The sequence below is a fragment of the Triturus cristatus genome, chromosome 3_2 (genome assembly GCF_964204655.1).
Source record: "Triturus cristatus chromosome 3_2, aTriCri1.1, whole genome shotgun sequence".
NCBI classification, from domain to species: domain Eukaryota; kingdom Metazoa; phylum Chordata; class Amphibia; order Caudata; family Salamandridae; genus Triturus; species Triturus cristatus.
In genome coordinates, this window is record NC_140584.1 from 86,928,847 (window position 1) to 86,946,490 (window position 17,644).

The 17,644-nt window shown below is 45.9% G+C and overlaps 1 protein-coding gene across 8 annotated transcripts in view; it reads right to left on the minus strand.

The window, feature by feature from the left end:
* The window catches only part of KALRN (kalirin RhoGEF kinase), a 1,569,312-nt gene that overhangs the window by 646,842 nt on the left and 904,826 nt on the right, over positions 1–17,644 (minus strand). For all 8 annotated transcript variants that reach the window (XM_085647304.1, XM_085647302.1, XM_085647305.1 and 5 more), the window contains exon 13: positions 1,136–1,310. In XM_085647304.1, the coding sequence (XP_085503430.1) occupies positions 1,136–1,310 (175 nt within the window). The remainder of the gene's footprint in view (positions 1–1,135; positions 1,311–17,644) is intronic.

Genomic DNA, 17,644 nt, shown 5'->3' on the forward strand with positions numbered 1-17,644 from the left:
AGAGAATCTAGTAGCAAAAAAAGCGGCCATCATTTCCAAGCTGGGGCAGTTTTGAACTTGAAAAGACACACTGTAGATGTGTTTTGCAAGGCAGCAGAGACTGTATGCATTTGAGCTTGCTGCCGGCAATGTTGTGTCAATATCGTGGAAATCACTAGTAAACATCGGCCTATCAGACCATCAAACAGGCCCACAAAGCAAACAAACCGGGCCACACACTCACCTGTGAGACCAGCCCTTCAGGCCCTGCCTGACTGCCCTGCAGGCCAGCCCGACACTATTCCCTGCTGCTGATTTATTGCGGTGCATCCTTGAAAACATTCAACCGACTTTCAAACATCATAATAAAGACACATTTACTGACAAGGAAAGTGTACATAATTACAAAAACGCATAGTCACAAATTTTGCTTTGAAATGTGCAAATCTTTTTTTAGATTGTACTTGTTCAAAGCCTTCAATTTTCTCAGAGTAAACCTTCAGAGATGGGGTGAAATATAACCGAGATGCTCTCAGCACACTCTGCAGAGACCAGATATGTAACTTACATCAGCTTCTCTCATGTGGCCTAGGCAGCATTCACAGGTTCACGTAAATGCGAGCCGGCAATGCCCAATTTCGTAAATTTATCTATAAACTCGAATACTTTCCTTTAGCAATAAGTACAAGTCTGTAAATTGAAACACCAGAAGGCAAGCTCAGTCCCACAGTTGCAGAGTTCCAATGGAAATGCCCTCACCTAAAATGAGACGTTCGCCACCTTGTGCTCCCGTAATCATACTGCCCTCAGACCTCTTGCAAATAAAAAACACTTGGTAACAGCAATTTCCAGTCCGTTTTCTTTAGCAATCCTAACCTGAATGTTCCAAGCCAGTTTGGTGAAAGGCTTCAGTCAAAGTAAACCGCGCAACAAAGGAATAATTGTTGCCATCCAGGCTGGGGTCTGTGGTGAGGGAGCAGCGGCTGGAAGCCAGGAATGTGAGAAAAGCAGACAATTGTGGCACCTCTCAATCCATACTGTGTTCCCACAATAATTAGATGCGTTGCCTGAAATCCCCCTATGCACAGGATTAGGTATGGTTACCTGTCAACAAGCAAAGACCCCAGAGCTTATCCCAGTCTAAGCCGGGACTTACCTCGATGGTGTACTGCTCGAAGATCCGCAGCTGCAGGAAGATGTCCAATTTGATCTTGCGCTCGTGGAAGAGCTCCTCCATCTGGACCTGGGCCTCGTCGAGCTGTTGAAGAACCGACTCAATGTGGCTGATGGAGCTGTTGTGCGGCGACTTATTGCTGGACACAGCCGAATCCCTGTGAGTGCGGGGAGAAGGGAGGTAATCATTATTAAAAGGAGGTGTGGAGAAGAGCGTCCGCGGCAGACAAGCGGCCTACGTGGTGGACCACAGCTGGGGCGCCACTGCGTATAGCCAAGATTCCTTGTATCCCTGGAATCAGCTTACTTAGAGTAATGAAAAGTCAAACAGAGAGTGTGGACCCTATTTATGTCCTGTGACATCTTGACATTTGTACTCTTAATAGACTGGGGGTGGGACATTGCATATTTAGTGGAATTGATCTGCCGGACAGTCATTCTACTTTCTATCCTCCCACTATGGGCTAATTCTGATCAGATGGGACGTTAGATCATTGTAGCACATGGGCAGGAGTTCAAAGTCCGAAATTAGCATATGCACAAGAGAGTGAAACCCTTGCAGCATGAGGTAAGAAGTAATCCTCAATATACACAATGTCACACTCTGCCACAGGATGGTCGCTCGCTAGCAAAAACAAGGGATTAAATCCACTTGGTGAGATAACGTTTTGTTACATCATTGTGCTTTTAAGCTGGTTAAAGGGGGCACCGGTATTGGGAGGCCACATTTTCTGTCTGTGTGATTTAAAAGTTATTAAAACATCAAAATGTTAGGGGTGTGTTTAAGCTACAGAAATAAGAAGTGGGCAAATAATGACTGGTATAGCCCTTATGCTCCAAAATTCCAATGCCTGCATTTCCGTTTCTCCTTGTTTATTTTAGAACATTCTATATTCAGTCGATTGAATGTTCTTATAGCATTACAGCCCTTCTGACTCAGGCTATACTATAGCCTTATAGTCCGCGCTAGTGAGCTAATCTGACGGGTGAAGGCAGGCTCCAGAGTTATAGGCCTGAGGCCAAAAGTGAGAGATTATAATAAGGGAACGAGCCTTTAATAGCTGGTATAGCCTGCAATGGTTTGCTATAAGGCTAGTAATTAAATATTAACGATTAAGTAGGGCACTTGTAGCTAAGGCCAAGACCAAACTGACAGATGTCACCCAGAACCCACCTGACAGTAGCTTAAGAACTTTTGATAAACTGGTGACTAATGTTAAATAGCATCTGTCTCTCTGCTTAACCTTAGTATCTCCACCTCCCAAGCCAAACTTCCAAAATATATACATAATCCAAAAATGAGGGGGCACGTGAGGCAGCAGATGCACCATATTTCATCATAATAAAAAATATAGTATCTAAATTTAATAATACAAACAGTAAGTGATTTTTCTTTGGCCCCAAGGGGCAGGCAAGCAAGGATTGCCACTGTTGGCAGTAAAATGCAGAACCTTAGCAATACATTTACTACTTCTTAATCCTAATTTTGTTTTACAACGTTTTTTCTCCTAACATTATGCCTTTTGTACATTATTTTTTGATTGATATCCAAGACAATCCTAATCACATGAACTAGTCAGAAAAGACATTAATAAAACTGTTTTAAAAATGATCAAATGATATATATATATATATATATACACACACACACACACACACACATATATATATATATACCTGCATATATCTACTAAAACACAACCTTTCCAGGCACAGAGTGCCACATAAATTATGCATAAAAGAAGCAGAAGACTCTGGTAGTTCCCAAGTTAAGGTGGAGCGCAACTCCTGTATGGAGCACTCTACAACTCCAGTGACACTAAATTTGCTCACCTTAAATGTCTGCTTTTCTATCACAGTTTTTAAGATTGGATTAGCACAGTGCCATCCACGTCGAGAAAGAAAGGGACAAAGTCTTTTGCCTTTTCTACAGCAAAGTGTTTAAGCATAGGATTAGCCCAGTGCCATCCACGCTGACCTGTAAAATGACAAAAGCTTTTTATCACTCCAGGTGGAGCCACAAAGCCACGCACAACCAGCAATGCCTTGAATGGCTGACCACAACCTGAAAGGGAGGTTGACCCACCATTATAAGTATCAGGAACTGTCATGGGGTCTTTAAATGTTTTTGCAAAATGATTAAAGGGGTCAGGGTAGAAGTAACCTGGCCTCATGGGGGTGTTAGAGGAGTGTGAGAGGGACCTATGTTGGGTATAAAATAGACTTATATCATTTTCCCCCCAACTTTGGGAATTCGCAAATCACCATGAGGCTCAGCAAGGCACCCCGTGTAAATCGGAGATGGATTCGCAAATCCTGACGCGCTTTGAAAAAGAACAAGCATTTGCAATGCAATAGGTCTCGCATTTATAAGAGTTTGAGCTATTGGCATTGTAAAATTACAATGCCTTTTATTTATGTTTTGGTTTTATAACAAATAAAAGGCATTGTCATTTACAATGTCAGTAGCATAAACTCGCATAAAAGCAGTGTGTGGAGTGCAGCAGTGTGCGGCGTGCAGCAGTGTGAGGCGTGCAGCAGTGTGAGGCGTGCAGCAGTGTGAGGCGTGCAGCAGTGTGAGGCGTGCAGCAGTGTGAGGCGTGCAGCAGTGTGCGGCGTGCAGCAGTGTGCGGCGTGCAGCACTGTGCGGCGTGCAGCACTGTGCGGCGTGCAGCAGTATTTCGTGTAGCAGTGTGAGGCATGCAGCACTGTGTGGTGTGCAGCGGCGTGCAGCAGTGTGCGGCGTGCAGCAGTGTGCTGCGTGCAGCAGTGTCGTGCAGCATGCAGCAGTGAGTAATGCAGCCGTGTGCAGCAGTGTGTTGCGTGCAGCAGTGTGCGGCACGCAGCAGTGTGTGCTGTGCAGCAGTGTGTGGTGTGCAGCAGTGTTTCGTGTAGCATTGTGCGGCGTGCAGCAGTGTGTGGCGTGCAGCAGTGTGTGGCGTGCAGCAGTGTGCAGCATGCAGCAGTGTGGGGCGTGCAGCAGTGTGGGGCGTGCAGCAGTGTGTGGCGTGCAGCAGTGTGTGGCGTGCAGCGGCATGCAGCAATGTGTGGCGCGCAGCAGTGTGTGGCATGCAGCTGTGTGTGGCGTGTAGCGGTGTGCGGCGTGCAGCAGTGTGCGGCGTGCAGCAGTGTGCGGCGTGCAGCAGGGTGAGGCGTGCAGCAGTGTGAGGCGTGCAGCAGTGTGAGGCGTGCAGCAGTGTCAGGCGTGCAGCAGTGTGTGGCGAGCAGCAGTGTGTGGCGTGCAGCAGTGTGTGGCGTGCAGCAGTGTGTGGCGAGCAGCAGTGTGTGGCATGCAGCAGTGTGAGGTGTGCAGCAGTATGAGGCGTGCAGCAGTGTGAGGCGTGCAGCAGTGTTTCCTGTAGCAGTGTGAGGCGTGCAGCAGTGTGTAATGCAGCAGTGTGTAATGCAGCAGTGTGTAATGCAGCAGTGTGCGCAGCAGTGTGTGGCTTGCGGTAGTGTGCGGCGTGCAGCAGTGTGCGGCGTGCAGCAGTGTGCGGCGTGCAGCAGTGTGTGGCGTGCTGCAGTGTGTGGCGTGCTGCAGTGTGTGGCGTGGTTTGTAAACAACAAGAAAAGTGGACATCAAAGGAAGGGTGGGAGAAAACGAGCATATGGGGTGTGAGTTATAACGAAAGTTAATTGTTGTAAGAGGGGATGCAGGAAGTGAGGCGAGCGCGCGCTGGCGAAAGCAGTCTGCTGCTTTCAAGTCCGATGCCAGTTGCCAGCTTCGCGCTTGAATGCCTCACATGCACTGACCATAAACCTCATTCCTAAGGTCTTGTGCCCCTTACTAAATCTCTCTGAATGCGTGAGGCGGCGCACGCGCAGGAAGTAGCTGGTGGCAAATGGAATGCGCGTGGTTGTGTGTGTAACCGCCACCCGATCCGCCTGGGAAGCCTTTGGGAGCATTTTCTGAAGCCCCTACATAAGTCTCGCTGAGCGATCGCTTACGCGATAGCCAGGCGAGACCTAAAAAAGGATGTTACCTCCCCTGTGAGCATCAGTACTTGACATGTAGTGCTGTAGATTCACATGCTGTGCATAAGTCCGCCATCTAGTGTTGGGCTTGGATGATTGCAAGTTGTTTTTGTTCAAACAAGGTTTTTAGGTCTCGGCTAGCGAAGGCTGCGCTTGCGCAGTCTCGCTCGCGAGATTTAATGAGTTTGAGAAGTGGGGCTTGAACCCGCCTCTCTTCTCTCCTCTTCTCCATTGGCTGGCCTCTGAAATACTGGTCAGCCATTGGAGAAGAGCATTGTCTCTCCAAACAAGCCCCGTCTTTTTTGGATTCGGGGACGTGTTATTTGCGATTCTTTCTCTCCTCTGGAATGTAAACATTCCAGCCAATGGCAAGAGGAGAGAAAGAAAAACATGCCCCCGAATCCGAAAACTCCGCTGCTTTCAGCTGCTGAGCCCCACGGTGTCGCCCATCTGAAAGTAAGTTGCTGGTCGCACGAAATTGATGGCGTTTGCGGTCTGAAGGCTTGAAGCCAAATACCATTGCGGGGCTTGAAGCCAAATACCATTGCGGCTCCTAACACTGCATGTGAATAATCTTCCAGCCGTGACATGGTCTGAGTTTCCCCCGCCGCTCTTTATACATGTACGCGTGGTCTGGGGCTTGGGGTGGCCTGAAAACACCAGCTTTGTTCCGGGACACATTTAATTAAGCTGCATATTAAAGTGCGCGCGTATTTGTGTTCCATTGTGTGATCGTAATAAACACAGGCATGACCTTTAGGGAGAGACCTCACTAGCGCTCTTCCTGCCCAGTGTCACTGAATTGGCAGTTTACATTTAACACCCTTGCACGTTGCCGGGTAAACCCTTTCCTGCAGCACACTAGCACCTCTGATAGTACAAACCAGGGGGGGGGGGGCGCTTTTTGTGATCACCGGCACGCCTCAGTGCAGCGAACAGGTGAGTGTTGTCCTACCGCCGGCCCGTTTAAGGCACCCAGCCCTTTTCAGCCACATCAGGAAACAGCTCCACGGATTGTAAGGGGATAGCCTGGAAAGGTGGGGCAGCCTGTGACACCCCTCAGCAGGGCGAGGAGGGGGCGATGGCCTCCCAGAGAGGGCTTTCTGCCGCGGCCTCTGCGTGCCTCTCTGCGCCGGCATCCCCTCGCCAGGCCGCAGGTCTGAGCTGCCACCCCAGGCACCCTAGGTGTAGCCGAGAGGGTGCAGCCCAGGCCACATCACATCGCAGGCTGTTTAACGCCGGCGAGGCTGCGTGATGCTATTAGCGTTAAATATATGGCTAATTATGCGTATGAAAATTAAACATCGGTGTTATGCTAATGGGCCGCCTTCAGCTGCGGATCAGAGCACTTGAGACAAGCATTTAATCAAACGAATCAGTAACTAATACTTCTGCACGTGTGAACTTTCACAAGATCATTTTCATGTTACGGCGCGGAATTACGAAACGAGGAACCGTCAACACTGGTTACTTCTCTGGCCGCTGATGGGGGATTCCCCCGGGGCGGCGGCGGCCCCAGCCTGGCGTCTCCCCCAGCAGTAAAGAGCCGCCGCTCCTCTGGACGGGGTTCGCGGTTCTTGTGTTTGTTTGCATGCAGCCTGAAGCCTCTGGGGTGGTGAAAACACATGCATGCAGGTGCGACTCTGTGCAGCGCCGGAGCCCCGGGGACCAGCGCCGCATCCCCTCTCTCCTCCTCGAGGTGCTTATCAGGGGCGAGTGGAGCGGCGGGGTCTTTATTTGTATTTATTTTAGAATAATGCGCGTCTCTGGTGGGGGGACATGGCCGTTCTGAGGTATGTTTGACAGGAGCGGGGGGGGGCCTCACGCTCTATCCGCGTGCCGACAGAAGCAAATAAAAGGATTCACACGCGAAAGAGCCCACGCAGCAGTTATCACCCTCTCCGCGCCACAGCAACCAAATCTCCTCTATCCAATCCACAAACCCTGAATCTGTACACGTCAGCAGGTGCCCGGAGGAATCCTGGGAAGCAACACCATAGAGAGGCTGCATCCTTTCTTCTCCAGGTGCGCCATTGTTGAGAAATAATTAGAATGAAGGGCAGGCCGGTCTGTCTTTAGAAATGCGGAAAACCACATAATGTAAATAGGTCAGTGGGCTACTGCGTGTGTGTGTGGGTTGCTCTGTGGGTGGCTCTGTGTGTGTGTGGGTGGCTTTGTGTGTGGCTCTGTGTGTGTGGGTGGCTTTGTGTGTGGCTCTGTGTGGGTGCAAATGCAATAGGTCTCGCATTTGAGAGTGATTAAGCTATTGACATTGTAAATAACAAGGCCGTTTCTTTAAATGTTTTTTTTTTAAAAACATAAACAAATATAATGTCATGAGCAATGCCAATAGCTCTAACTTTAACAATGCCGAGACCATTGCATTGTAAATGCTTGTTTGAGTCATGAGGCTGTGGGACTCCTTTTGGCAAAACTGCACATGGGCATGGACTCTATTGTTAGATTGTTTTGCCGCAGGTGGGTGAGAATGGTGTTAAAGTAAGCATCAGAAATTTGATGTTCATGCAAGTTATGTGAATTATGGTAAATATAAAAGAAAACTGAGACCTACACAGGCATCAGGGGAGGAGGATGGGTGCACATGAATCTACAGCACTGCATGCCAAGAACAGATGCTTACAGGGAAAGTAACATAATCGCATCAAAGAATGTGTGGCTGTAGATACAAATGCTTTGCATAGACTGTAAAGCTGTCCCTCACCCAAAGCGGTGGCTAACCTGTGGGGGTTGCAGTTGTTTGAAAGAGAGTACATAGTACTGCTTGTCCAACACTGGATTGTTAAAATGCTAGTACGTCCACACAGTAATGTTTTGTAAGGTGTGTGGTATGGACCATGCTGCTGCCTTGCAAATCTCAGCAATGGTAATGTTCCCTAATAATGCCATAGAGGCTACTAATTTGCTAGTTGAGTTAGCCCTATCTGGAACGGGCTTCAGCATAGCAAGTTTGGATACATTTTACTATCCATCTTGAAATTCCACTTGAAATAGGATCCCCAGTCTGAGGAATTGAGAAAGCAACAAATAATTGCTTCGTTTTCCTGAAAGTTGATACATATAATACATTAAAGCTCTTTTAACATCCAAAGTATTAAGAACTCTTTTTGCAACAGAATCTGTTGTGGGAAGAAGACAAGTATTGGTTAATATGAAAGGGTGAGACCACTTTAGGAAGGAACTTTGGGTTTGTTCTGAGCACTTCCTTGCCTCGAAGAAGTTGGAAGAATGGTTCTTCTAAGGTTAGTGCCTGGAGCTCAACGGACACGTCTGAGTGAAGTGATAGCTAATAAAATTAAATTACTTTCCACAATAAATATTGGAGTTGGCAAGAATGTAGTGACTCAAATGGAGGCCCATGAGCCTTGCTAGTACTATATTTAGAGTCCATGCTGGTGAAAAGGGTGGGGGAATGACTAAGTTCCTCCATAAATGCTTTAATATCAGGTATTTTGAAATAAAGATTAATGTTATCTGTTTTGCAGGTAAGCTGTAATGGCAGCAAGGTGTAAGCATATTGAAGTGTAGGTTAGACCTGAAGTTTGAAGATGCAACAGATAACACAGAATTGGCTGCATTTGTGCATCTAGCAGGTTTACTTTTTGATGCTGACAGTATATAACAAATTCTTTCAATTTGGCGGTGTAGAATTTCTTCGTTGTAGGCCTACGGGGATGTTTAAGAATATTCATGCACTGTTGTGGTAGGTTTAGCTACCTAAATTCTATGACTTCAGGAGCCATATTGTAAGGTTAATTTCCTTGGGATATCTTTTTTTCGCCATGGTTCTATGTACGAAAGTCCGGGTTGAGGGGAAGCTTCTGGTGTGGGACTTGTGAGTGTTCCAGTAGTGTAGTGAACAATGGTTGAAGAGCCCAGGTTAGAACTATCAGAACTAGGGTTAGGGAGGTCGGTCTCAGCTTTCTGACTACTAATGGAAGTAGTGGGAGAGGTGGAAAAGCATAGGCAAATCATCTCTGATCAGATCATCCACAGAGTATTGCCCTTGGATACTGGGTTAGGGAAACTGGACGGGAAGATTGGGCATTTTGAGTTTTCTGGGGTTGCATACAGGTCTATTTGTGCAAACCCCCATTTGTGAAAGTACTTTAGGAGGTGTTCCCATTGGTGAACCTGTTGCAGAGTCCTGCTGAGAAAAACTGCAACTTTATTACTTGTCCATGGTATATGTTCTGCTAGGAGATGAATGTGGTGATGTACTGCTAAGTGCCATATGGTCTTGGCTAGGCACAATAATTGCCGACAGTGAGTCCCCACCTGTTTCTGCAGGTAGCACATTGATGTCATATTGTCCGTCCGGATTAGTACAACTCTGTGTAGTGGGTGAGGTAGGAACGCTTTCAATGTTAGGTGAACAGCTTGAAGCTCTAGGTAACTGATATGGAGACACAGAATTGTCGGATCTTGAAGGTGAGCTCCCCAACCCGTCAGGGACGCATCCACAGTGAGAATGGCTTGGAGTACTGGGTCTAGAAACTGGCACCCTTTGGACAGATTTTGTGGATTTCACCACTGCAGAGAATGATGTGTGAGGCTGTCTACCAACACTAGATCAGGTAGTTGACCCAGTGACTGTGTCCATTGACATGAGAGACATTCTTGTAGCGTTCTGATATGTAAACGAGTATGTGGGACTATTGTGATGCATGATGCCATCATGCCAAATAGGTGCATGAGTGTTCCAACTGTGACCCAGTTTGACTCTGTTGGGCTGGTGTCAGAATGTTTTGATTCTGGCTGTATTTGGGTATGCCAACCCCAATTGAGCATTGTGTATGGCCCGTATATATGGTTGTATGTGCGATGTTTGTAGGTGCAATTTTTGCAGACTGATGATAAACTCTAGTTGATGTAGTAGGGTGAGTGTTTGTTGTGGTATGTTGGCTGCAAAGGAGGAAACTGTTTGCTTTTATTAGCCAATCGTCCAAATAAGAAAATATGTGGATGTTTTACCTGTGCAAATGTGCCACCATTACTGCTAGGCACTTTGTGAATACCCGTGGTGCGGTGGTGACTCCGAAGGGAAGAACCTTGAATTGATAGTGCTTTCCTCGGAGGACAAACTGTAGATATTTGCTGTGTGAGGGATGGATGGGTATACGAAAGTAGGCAATCTTTAGGTCCAAGGCGGACATGAAGTCGCCTTTTTGCAGTAATGGTATGGCTTCCTGAAGGGTTACCATGTGGAAGTGTTCTGATAGGATATAGTGATTGAGGGGTTTGAGGTTGAGAGTGGCTCGAAGTGACCATACTTTTTTGGGGAATGAGGAATTATAATGAATATACCCCTATTACGGGTGTTGAATTTCGACTGGTTCTATAGCTCCTTTGAGTAAGAGAGCTGATATCTCCTGTTTGAGGAGAGTTTGGTGTTGTATGGATAGTTAGTGTTTGCGGGGTGGAATATTTGGAGGAGCTGTGATGAGCCTTAGACAATAACCATGTTGGATAATGTCCAACACCCACTGGTCTGTTGTGATGGAAATTTATGCTGGTATAAGATTTTGAAGACGTCCCCCCGACAGGTGTTAGATGGTCGAGGAAATGGTGAAGAAGTCATTATTTGGTGTTTGTATTTATGGCACAGATAGTATTCTATGACCACAGCCTCTAAAATTATTTCCTTTATATGTCCCCATTGAGAAGCTTTTAGAGTAGGATGACTGTCCTTGATTTTTTTTCCAAGACATTGTCTGTGGAGGCTGACCTAGCAGTTAGTTTGAAATTGGGCAGACAAGAGGACCACTGTAGTTTGAAGTTTTTAGGGCCCCCACTGATTTCACGACATAGGTGTCTTTTATCATTTTTCAAGGGCTGTGTCTACCTGAGGGCCAAAGACATGCTCTTTGTCTAAGAGGAGATTAAGAACTGAGTGCTGCACTTCAGTTTTAAATCCAGAGACACAGAGCCAAACATGTTTAAGTAAGAGAAGGCTGATATTTATGCCTCTAGCCGCAGTGTCAGCAGAGTCTACCGCGCATTAAATAGTTACCATTGATTAACTTCCACTCATTGACTAGTTTATAACTCCTTATCTTTCATTCTTCTGGGAGATGTTGGAGGAGGCCCTTTCTTTCCTCCCAGTGAGCCCTGTCATAATGTCCCAAAAGAGCTTGGCTGTTGGCAATATGCCAATGATTAGCACATTAGGCTGCTACCCTCTTTCCTGAGGTGTCAATAACTTTTCGGATCAGTCGAAGAGCAAGGTCTTGAGGTCCTTCCTGAAGGTGTGCAGGTTAGGGGAGCGTCTGATGCTGACTGGGAGCTCATTCCAGGTCTTGGCTGCAATGTAGGAGAAGGCCCTTCCTCCTGTTCGGCTTCTGTGAATGCGGGTGTCTCTGCTAGGGCGAGGTCGGCGGATCGGAGGTTTCTTTTGGGTGCGTGGAAGCAGACTCTCTCGTTGAGGTATTTGGGTCCGATGTTGTGGAGGGATTTGTAGGCGTGGGTGAGAAGCTGTAAGGTTATTCTCTTCTCGACAGGGAGCCAGTGTAGGTCTTGCAGGTGTCGAGTCATATGTTCGTGCCGAGGGGTCCCAAGGACGAGTCTGGCCATGGCATTTTGGATGGTTTGGAGCTTGTGTAGAAGGGTCCTGTTGACACCGGCGTAGAGGGTGTTTCTGTAGTCCAGTCTGCTGGTTATGAGTGCGTGGGTGACGGTTTTTCTGTGTTCGGGGGGATCCATTTGAAGGTCTTTCAGAGGATGCGGAGACAGTTGAAGCTGGTGGAGGCGACGGCGTTGATCTGGCGGGTCATGGTGAGGGAGGAGTCGAGGATGATGCCGAGGTTACGAGCGTGGTCTGTCGGGGTGGGATGGCTGCGGAGGGCCACCATGTGTTGTCTCAGGCGGTTTTAGGGACCCAGGATGAGGACTTCTGCCTTCTCTGTGTTGAGCTTCAAGCAGCTGTCCTTCACCCAGGCCGCGACGTCCTACAGCTCTGGCATTTAGGTGCAGATAGGCTCAATCGTCATCTGGGGGGATGGACATTTGGGATAAACGTCTGGGTCTGAATCCCCCTGTGGCTCTATATCATAGGAATCCCATGGATCCCTAGGATGTTTTTCTTCTGGTATATTATCATCCTCATCTCCTATTGGTGAATAAAGGGACATGTTGCTTGCTTCAGATAGTTCTGGTGTAGTGGGTGGTGTTGGTGAGTTTGGAGAGGTAGGGACAGGAATTTGAAATAGGCTAGTGGCAATGTCCTTTTACTTCTTTCTGAGAGGTTGAATTGGTATGTCTATAGCTGCTTTGAAAGAAAGCTGTCTTTTAGAGGGCTGAGGCTTTGCCAGTTGAAGAATAATCTTCTTTGTTCTAGGTTGAATGAGTAAAGTTTTTTGCCTTGGATCAAGCCGTTCCTGCATAATATCAAGGATTGGTTCGAGTGGAGTTTTCAGTCCAAAGGTGTAACATTTCAGTGCCGAGCAAGCTTTGGTTTCAGGGCAGGTGTGCTTGAAGCCAAAGCACTATGTCTCTTGTCTTTTGGTACCAAACAATTGTTCGATGTGTCGGTGCCAAATCAGATTTCGAGGTGGTGTAGGTCTTGCTGTAGGTCACAATTTCGGGGCCAAGCCCATGGGCGAGGTTTCCAAGACTGTATGTCAGTGTGCACCATGGCTTTTAAGAAGTGGCGGACCGTGAACAGCTTTTTCGGACAAAGCTGACTTTTTGGGCTAAGGATCGGGTCAGGTGTATTCACGGTTTGACGTTTCTGGGCAGATTCCAGGATGGCTGGATCATGTTTGGTCTCCGACTCGAAATCAGGAATTCTGGATGTAGAAAGATTCTTCTTGGGCTGCTAAAGCTTCCTCTTCTTCCTCCTCTTGTCAACAACAGATGCTGGTGTGTCGTCTGCGCTACATTTTTTGGCAACGCGCACATCGGTCCTGAAGGGTCTTTTTGGATAGGAACGACCTACACGCCTCACAGGTGTCTTTGCGATGGTTGGGAGAGAGGCATAGATGCAGACCTAATGTTGGTTGGTGTGAGAGTACTTGGAATGGCAATTAGGACAGAAACAGAACGAAGTGCATTCCATCAGCAGCTCATTTTCAGACAAGATATGTTGAATTTGAATGGGCCAGTCAGGTGTGGTCCATAGGCCGCTGAGACGAGTCAAAGAACCCGACGGCAAATTGTCACTTCGCTCGGAATGCAAGAGTAACTACGTGATCAAGACGATACTGTCGAGTTAGGGGATCTAGTGGTAAACCGAAGGAAGCCTGCAAGGATCTCGAACCGGAGCCATAGAGAGTACATCAAGCAATGGAGTCGAAGTTCATGCACAATATCACCAAAAGAAGGAGTCACACAGCCTTGTGACTTAAAAAACTTCTAAGAACAAAACAACTTGCAATAATCTGAATCAACACTGGATGGCGGACATACAAACCATATGTATCTACATCTGCTGAGAACAAAACACTTTCAGACCCACTCAGATACCCACACTGGTACTCTCACTCATTTACAGACCCGCCCAGGCAGTCAAGCATCTACTCATTGAACTGCCCAGGCAGTCACGCACCCACTAACAGACCTACGCAGGAATTCACATACCCAATCACAGAGCCATGCAGGGACTCTCAGACCCACTTGCAGGCCCACATAGGCACTCACGTACCCACTCACAGACCTATGGAGGCATTGAAACACCCACTCGCAGAACCATGCAGGCACTCTCAGACCCACTCACATAACCATATAAGCACTCACCCCCACTTACAGACCCACACAACCACGTGCTCACAAACCCACTCATAGACCCACACAGACACTCACCCCCCACTAACAGACCCATACAGACACACACACACATCCATTCACAGGCCCACTCACTGACCAACACACACTCATAGACCCACACAGAAACTCAAACCCACACACTCACAGATCCACACACACTCAGACCCACACACTCCCAGTCACAGACCACACAGAAACTCACACACCCACTCTCAAAGGTTACAGTTAGGGAACATAAATTTAAAAAAAATTCACTACAAAAACTAACAGTTACAGGGACATTATATTTACAAAATATATTTTTTTAAACTTAGAAATTCACTTAAAAAAACTTAGGTTAAATAAACTTTTTAGTTAGGAAATAAAATTCAAAAAACCTTAGAAATTCAGTTAAAAAAACACAAAGGTTACAGGGACTTTATAGTTAAGCACAGATTTTACATCAACAAAAACATAGAAACTCAGCAGTTATAGTTACCTGAGCTAACTATAACCTACACCATCACAATGCACTGCTTATCAGCTCACGTATTACATCACTCATGATGGTCAGTGACATCACTGATGACATCTCAAATGATATCACAGAAAACATCACTGATGGCATCACCCAGCGATTGTGTTTTATAAAAGTTTGAGTGTGAAACATATAATAAGCTTCAAGTTAAATTAGTATAATTTGTTTATTACCGACTGATATTATTTCTAACATATATTATGCGAGTGGCTGTGAGACTGTCTGTACCCATGTATGAGTGGGTGTCTGAGTGGCTATATGGGTGTGTGAGTGCTTGTCTGAGTGGCTGTATGGGTGAATAAGTGTGTGTGTGAGTGGCTGTACTGGTGAGGCAGTGGGTGTGTGAGCGGCTGTATGGGTGAGTGACTGGTTGTGTGAATGGCTGGGTGGGTAAGTGGCTGTGAGAGTGGCTGCATGGGTGAGTGAGTGGGAGTGTGAGTAGATGTATGGGCGAGTGAGTGAATGGGAGTGCAAGTGGCTTTATGGGTGAGTGAGTGAGTGCATGGGTGAGTTGGTGGGTGGGTGTCCAAGTGGTGGTATGGGTCTGTGAATGGGTGGGGGGGTGAGTGAGTGGTTCTGTGGCTGATGTTATTAGTGATGTTACTGACCATGTCATGAATGATGTAATATGTGCGGTTATAGGCAGTGTATTGCTGGGCATAAGTTATAGCTAGCTAAGGTAGCTATAACTGCTAAATATATGATTTTGCACGTGTAAATCTGTGCCTAACTAGAAAGTCCCTGTAACTGCTGTTTTTTTGTGTGAATTGCGAAGGTTTTTTTAATTTTAGTTCCTATTACGTCTCTGTAACCTTTGTTTGTTTTTAAGAGAGAGAGAGTGTGTGTGTGTATATATATATTCACTTAAAAAACCATAGGTTTCACACAAGTTATAGTTAGCAGTACATTTCACTCGTAAAAAACCAATGAAATTCCACGTTATAGATAGATCAGGTAACTATAACTTGCGCGCCCACAATAAACTGCTGATGACATCACATATTACATCACTTATGACATGGTCAGTGACATCACTCATGACATCAATGATGACATCTGAAATGACACATTGTGCATTGCGGTCGCGCAAGTTATAGTTACCTGATCTAACTATAACGTGGAATTTCATTGGTTTTTTACGAGTGAAATGTACAGCTAACTATAACTTGTGTGAAACCTATGGTTTTTTAAGTGAATTTGCAAGGTTTTTTAAATGCTAATTCCTAACTATAACGTGTGTGAAACCTATGGTTTTTTCAGTGAATTTGTACGGTTTTTTAAATGCTAAGTTATGTATTTATTTCGTACCGTGCACGCCTCGCCATTTTTTACAAAATATCAATTGTTTTTTTCTCCCTTAGGGGTCCTTAGATTTATATATTAAATGTGATTGTTAATTCTTTTTTTTTTTTTTACCGTACGCGTACGGTAAGCTTACCGTACGCGCACTCCGCGATTTTTTTTTTTAATTATTACATTTATTTTTCATACTTTTTGGTCCTTCGTGAACCCCCTGACGAGCGCTTGGGGGTCTGCAACTCTCTTCGTTGCCCCCTTTTCACGTTCCCCACCTTTGTTTCTCAGTGCGAGAGACAGAAAATGGCGGCCGACACTTCCCGATTTCAACCGATTCGAATGTTTACAGTCATGTAACCACCAATCAGAATTGAGCTCGCGCACGGCACCGTACACGTACGGTAAGCTTACGGTAAGCGCACGGAGCGCGCTTACAGATATATATATTGATTTAAATGCTATTTTCTCAGGACCTACTGAACAGATTTACACCAGACCTACAAAAGGCACATCCTTGACCTGAGGACTACCTCTCTGCCAAATTTCAAGTAATTCTGTTCAGCCGTTCGGGCTGTAGCTCGGACTAAAGGTCCTATGGGAAAATACGTTTTGGGACCCCCCTTTTTTCTCAGCCCCCGCTTGACGAATCCCCCCGAGACTTTCAGGGTAGGAGCGGAGCGTAGCGCCCCATTAGTTTTGAAAATTTCGCGAGGATTCGTCGACCGGCGCCAAAGTTATTCCAAATAGAATGTTGCGGATTTCCTATGGAAACACGGTCCTAACTATAACTATCTACTGGCGACCGCCAGTAGATAATATATATATATATATATATATATATATATATATATATATATATATATACATATATACATATATATATATATACATATATATATATATATATATATATATATACAGTCGCTTCACAAGAGGATTCGTTTCCGGGATCCATATCCCATTGTCAGGTGGCGTGTTGCACTCGGCCAATCCCACCGCCGAGTTAAAGTCAATAAGGTTTCCTGCTACGATAAGCAAAAACACGCTCTCAGAAAGGTACAGCTAGTGGGAGTTTATTCACAAGATAACGCTACGCGTTTCAGCACAGAAGTGCCTTGATCACACGTACACGTGTGATCAAGGCACTTCTGTGCTGAAACGCGTAGCGTTATCTTGTGAATAAACTCCCACTAGCTGTACCTTTCTGAGAGCGTGTTTTTGCTTATCGTAGCAGGAAACCTTATATATATATATATATATATATATATATATATATATATATATATTCAGCTTCCCAACTCACTTGCTTTTCAACAGAGTCAAGCACTCACTGGAGGGGTTAGATATCGGTTCTTCTTTATTTTAGCAGATGAATCGAACAGCAAAACAGAAGCGTTTCAGAATTTCCTTCATCAGTGTCTCGTCGCGGAAGCCGCGCGCAAACGTTAAATACATTCGCGTCATGTTCTATGCGACAACATTATCAAAGTAAATGATGGCAACACACCCTCACTATTTCATTTTGAATGGGGCGGCCATCAAAATGAAATAGTGAGGGTGTGTTGCCATCATTTATTTTGATAATGTTGTCGCATAGAACATGACGCGAATGTATTTAACGTTTGAGCGCGGCATCCGCGACGAGACACTGATGAAGGAAATTCTGAAACGCGTCTGTCTTGCTGTTCGATTCATCTGCTAAAATAAAGATATCTAACCCCTCCAGTGAGTGCTTGACTCTGTTGAAAAGCAAGTGAGTTGGGAAGCTGAATATTTACGTGGGGCACCGCCACGCAATAGCACCCGCCTGCGAGTGACCTGGCCTGCTGGTGCGAACTTGGGAGCGTATATATATAAAGATTAGTTATAGTTACAAATTCTGTACAAAAAAAACTAAAATCACACAAACATAGGAAATTCTAA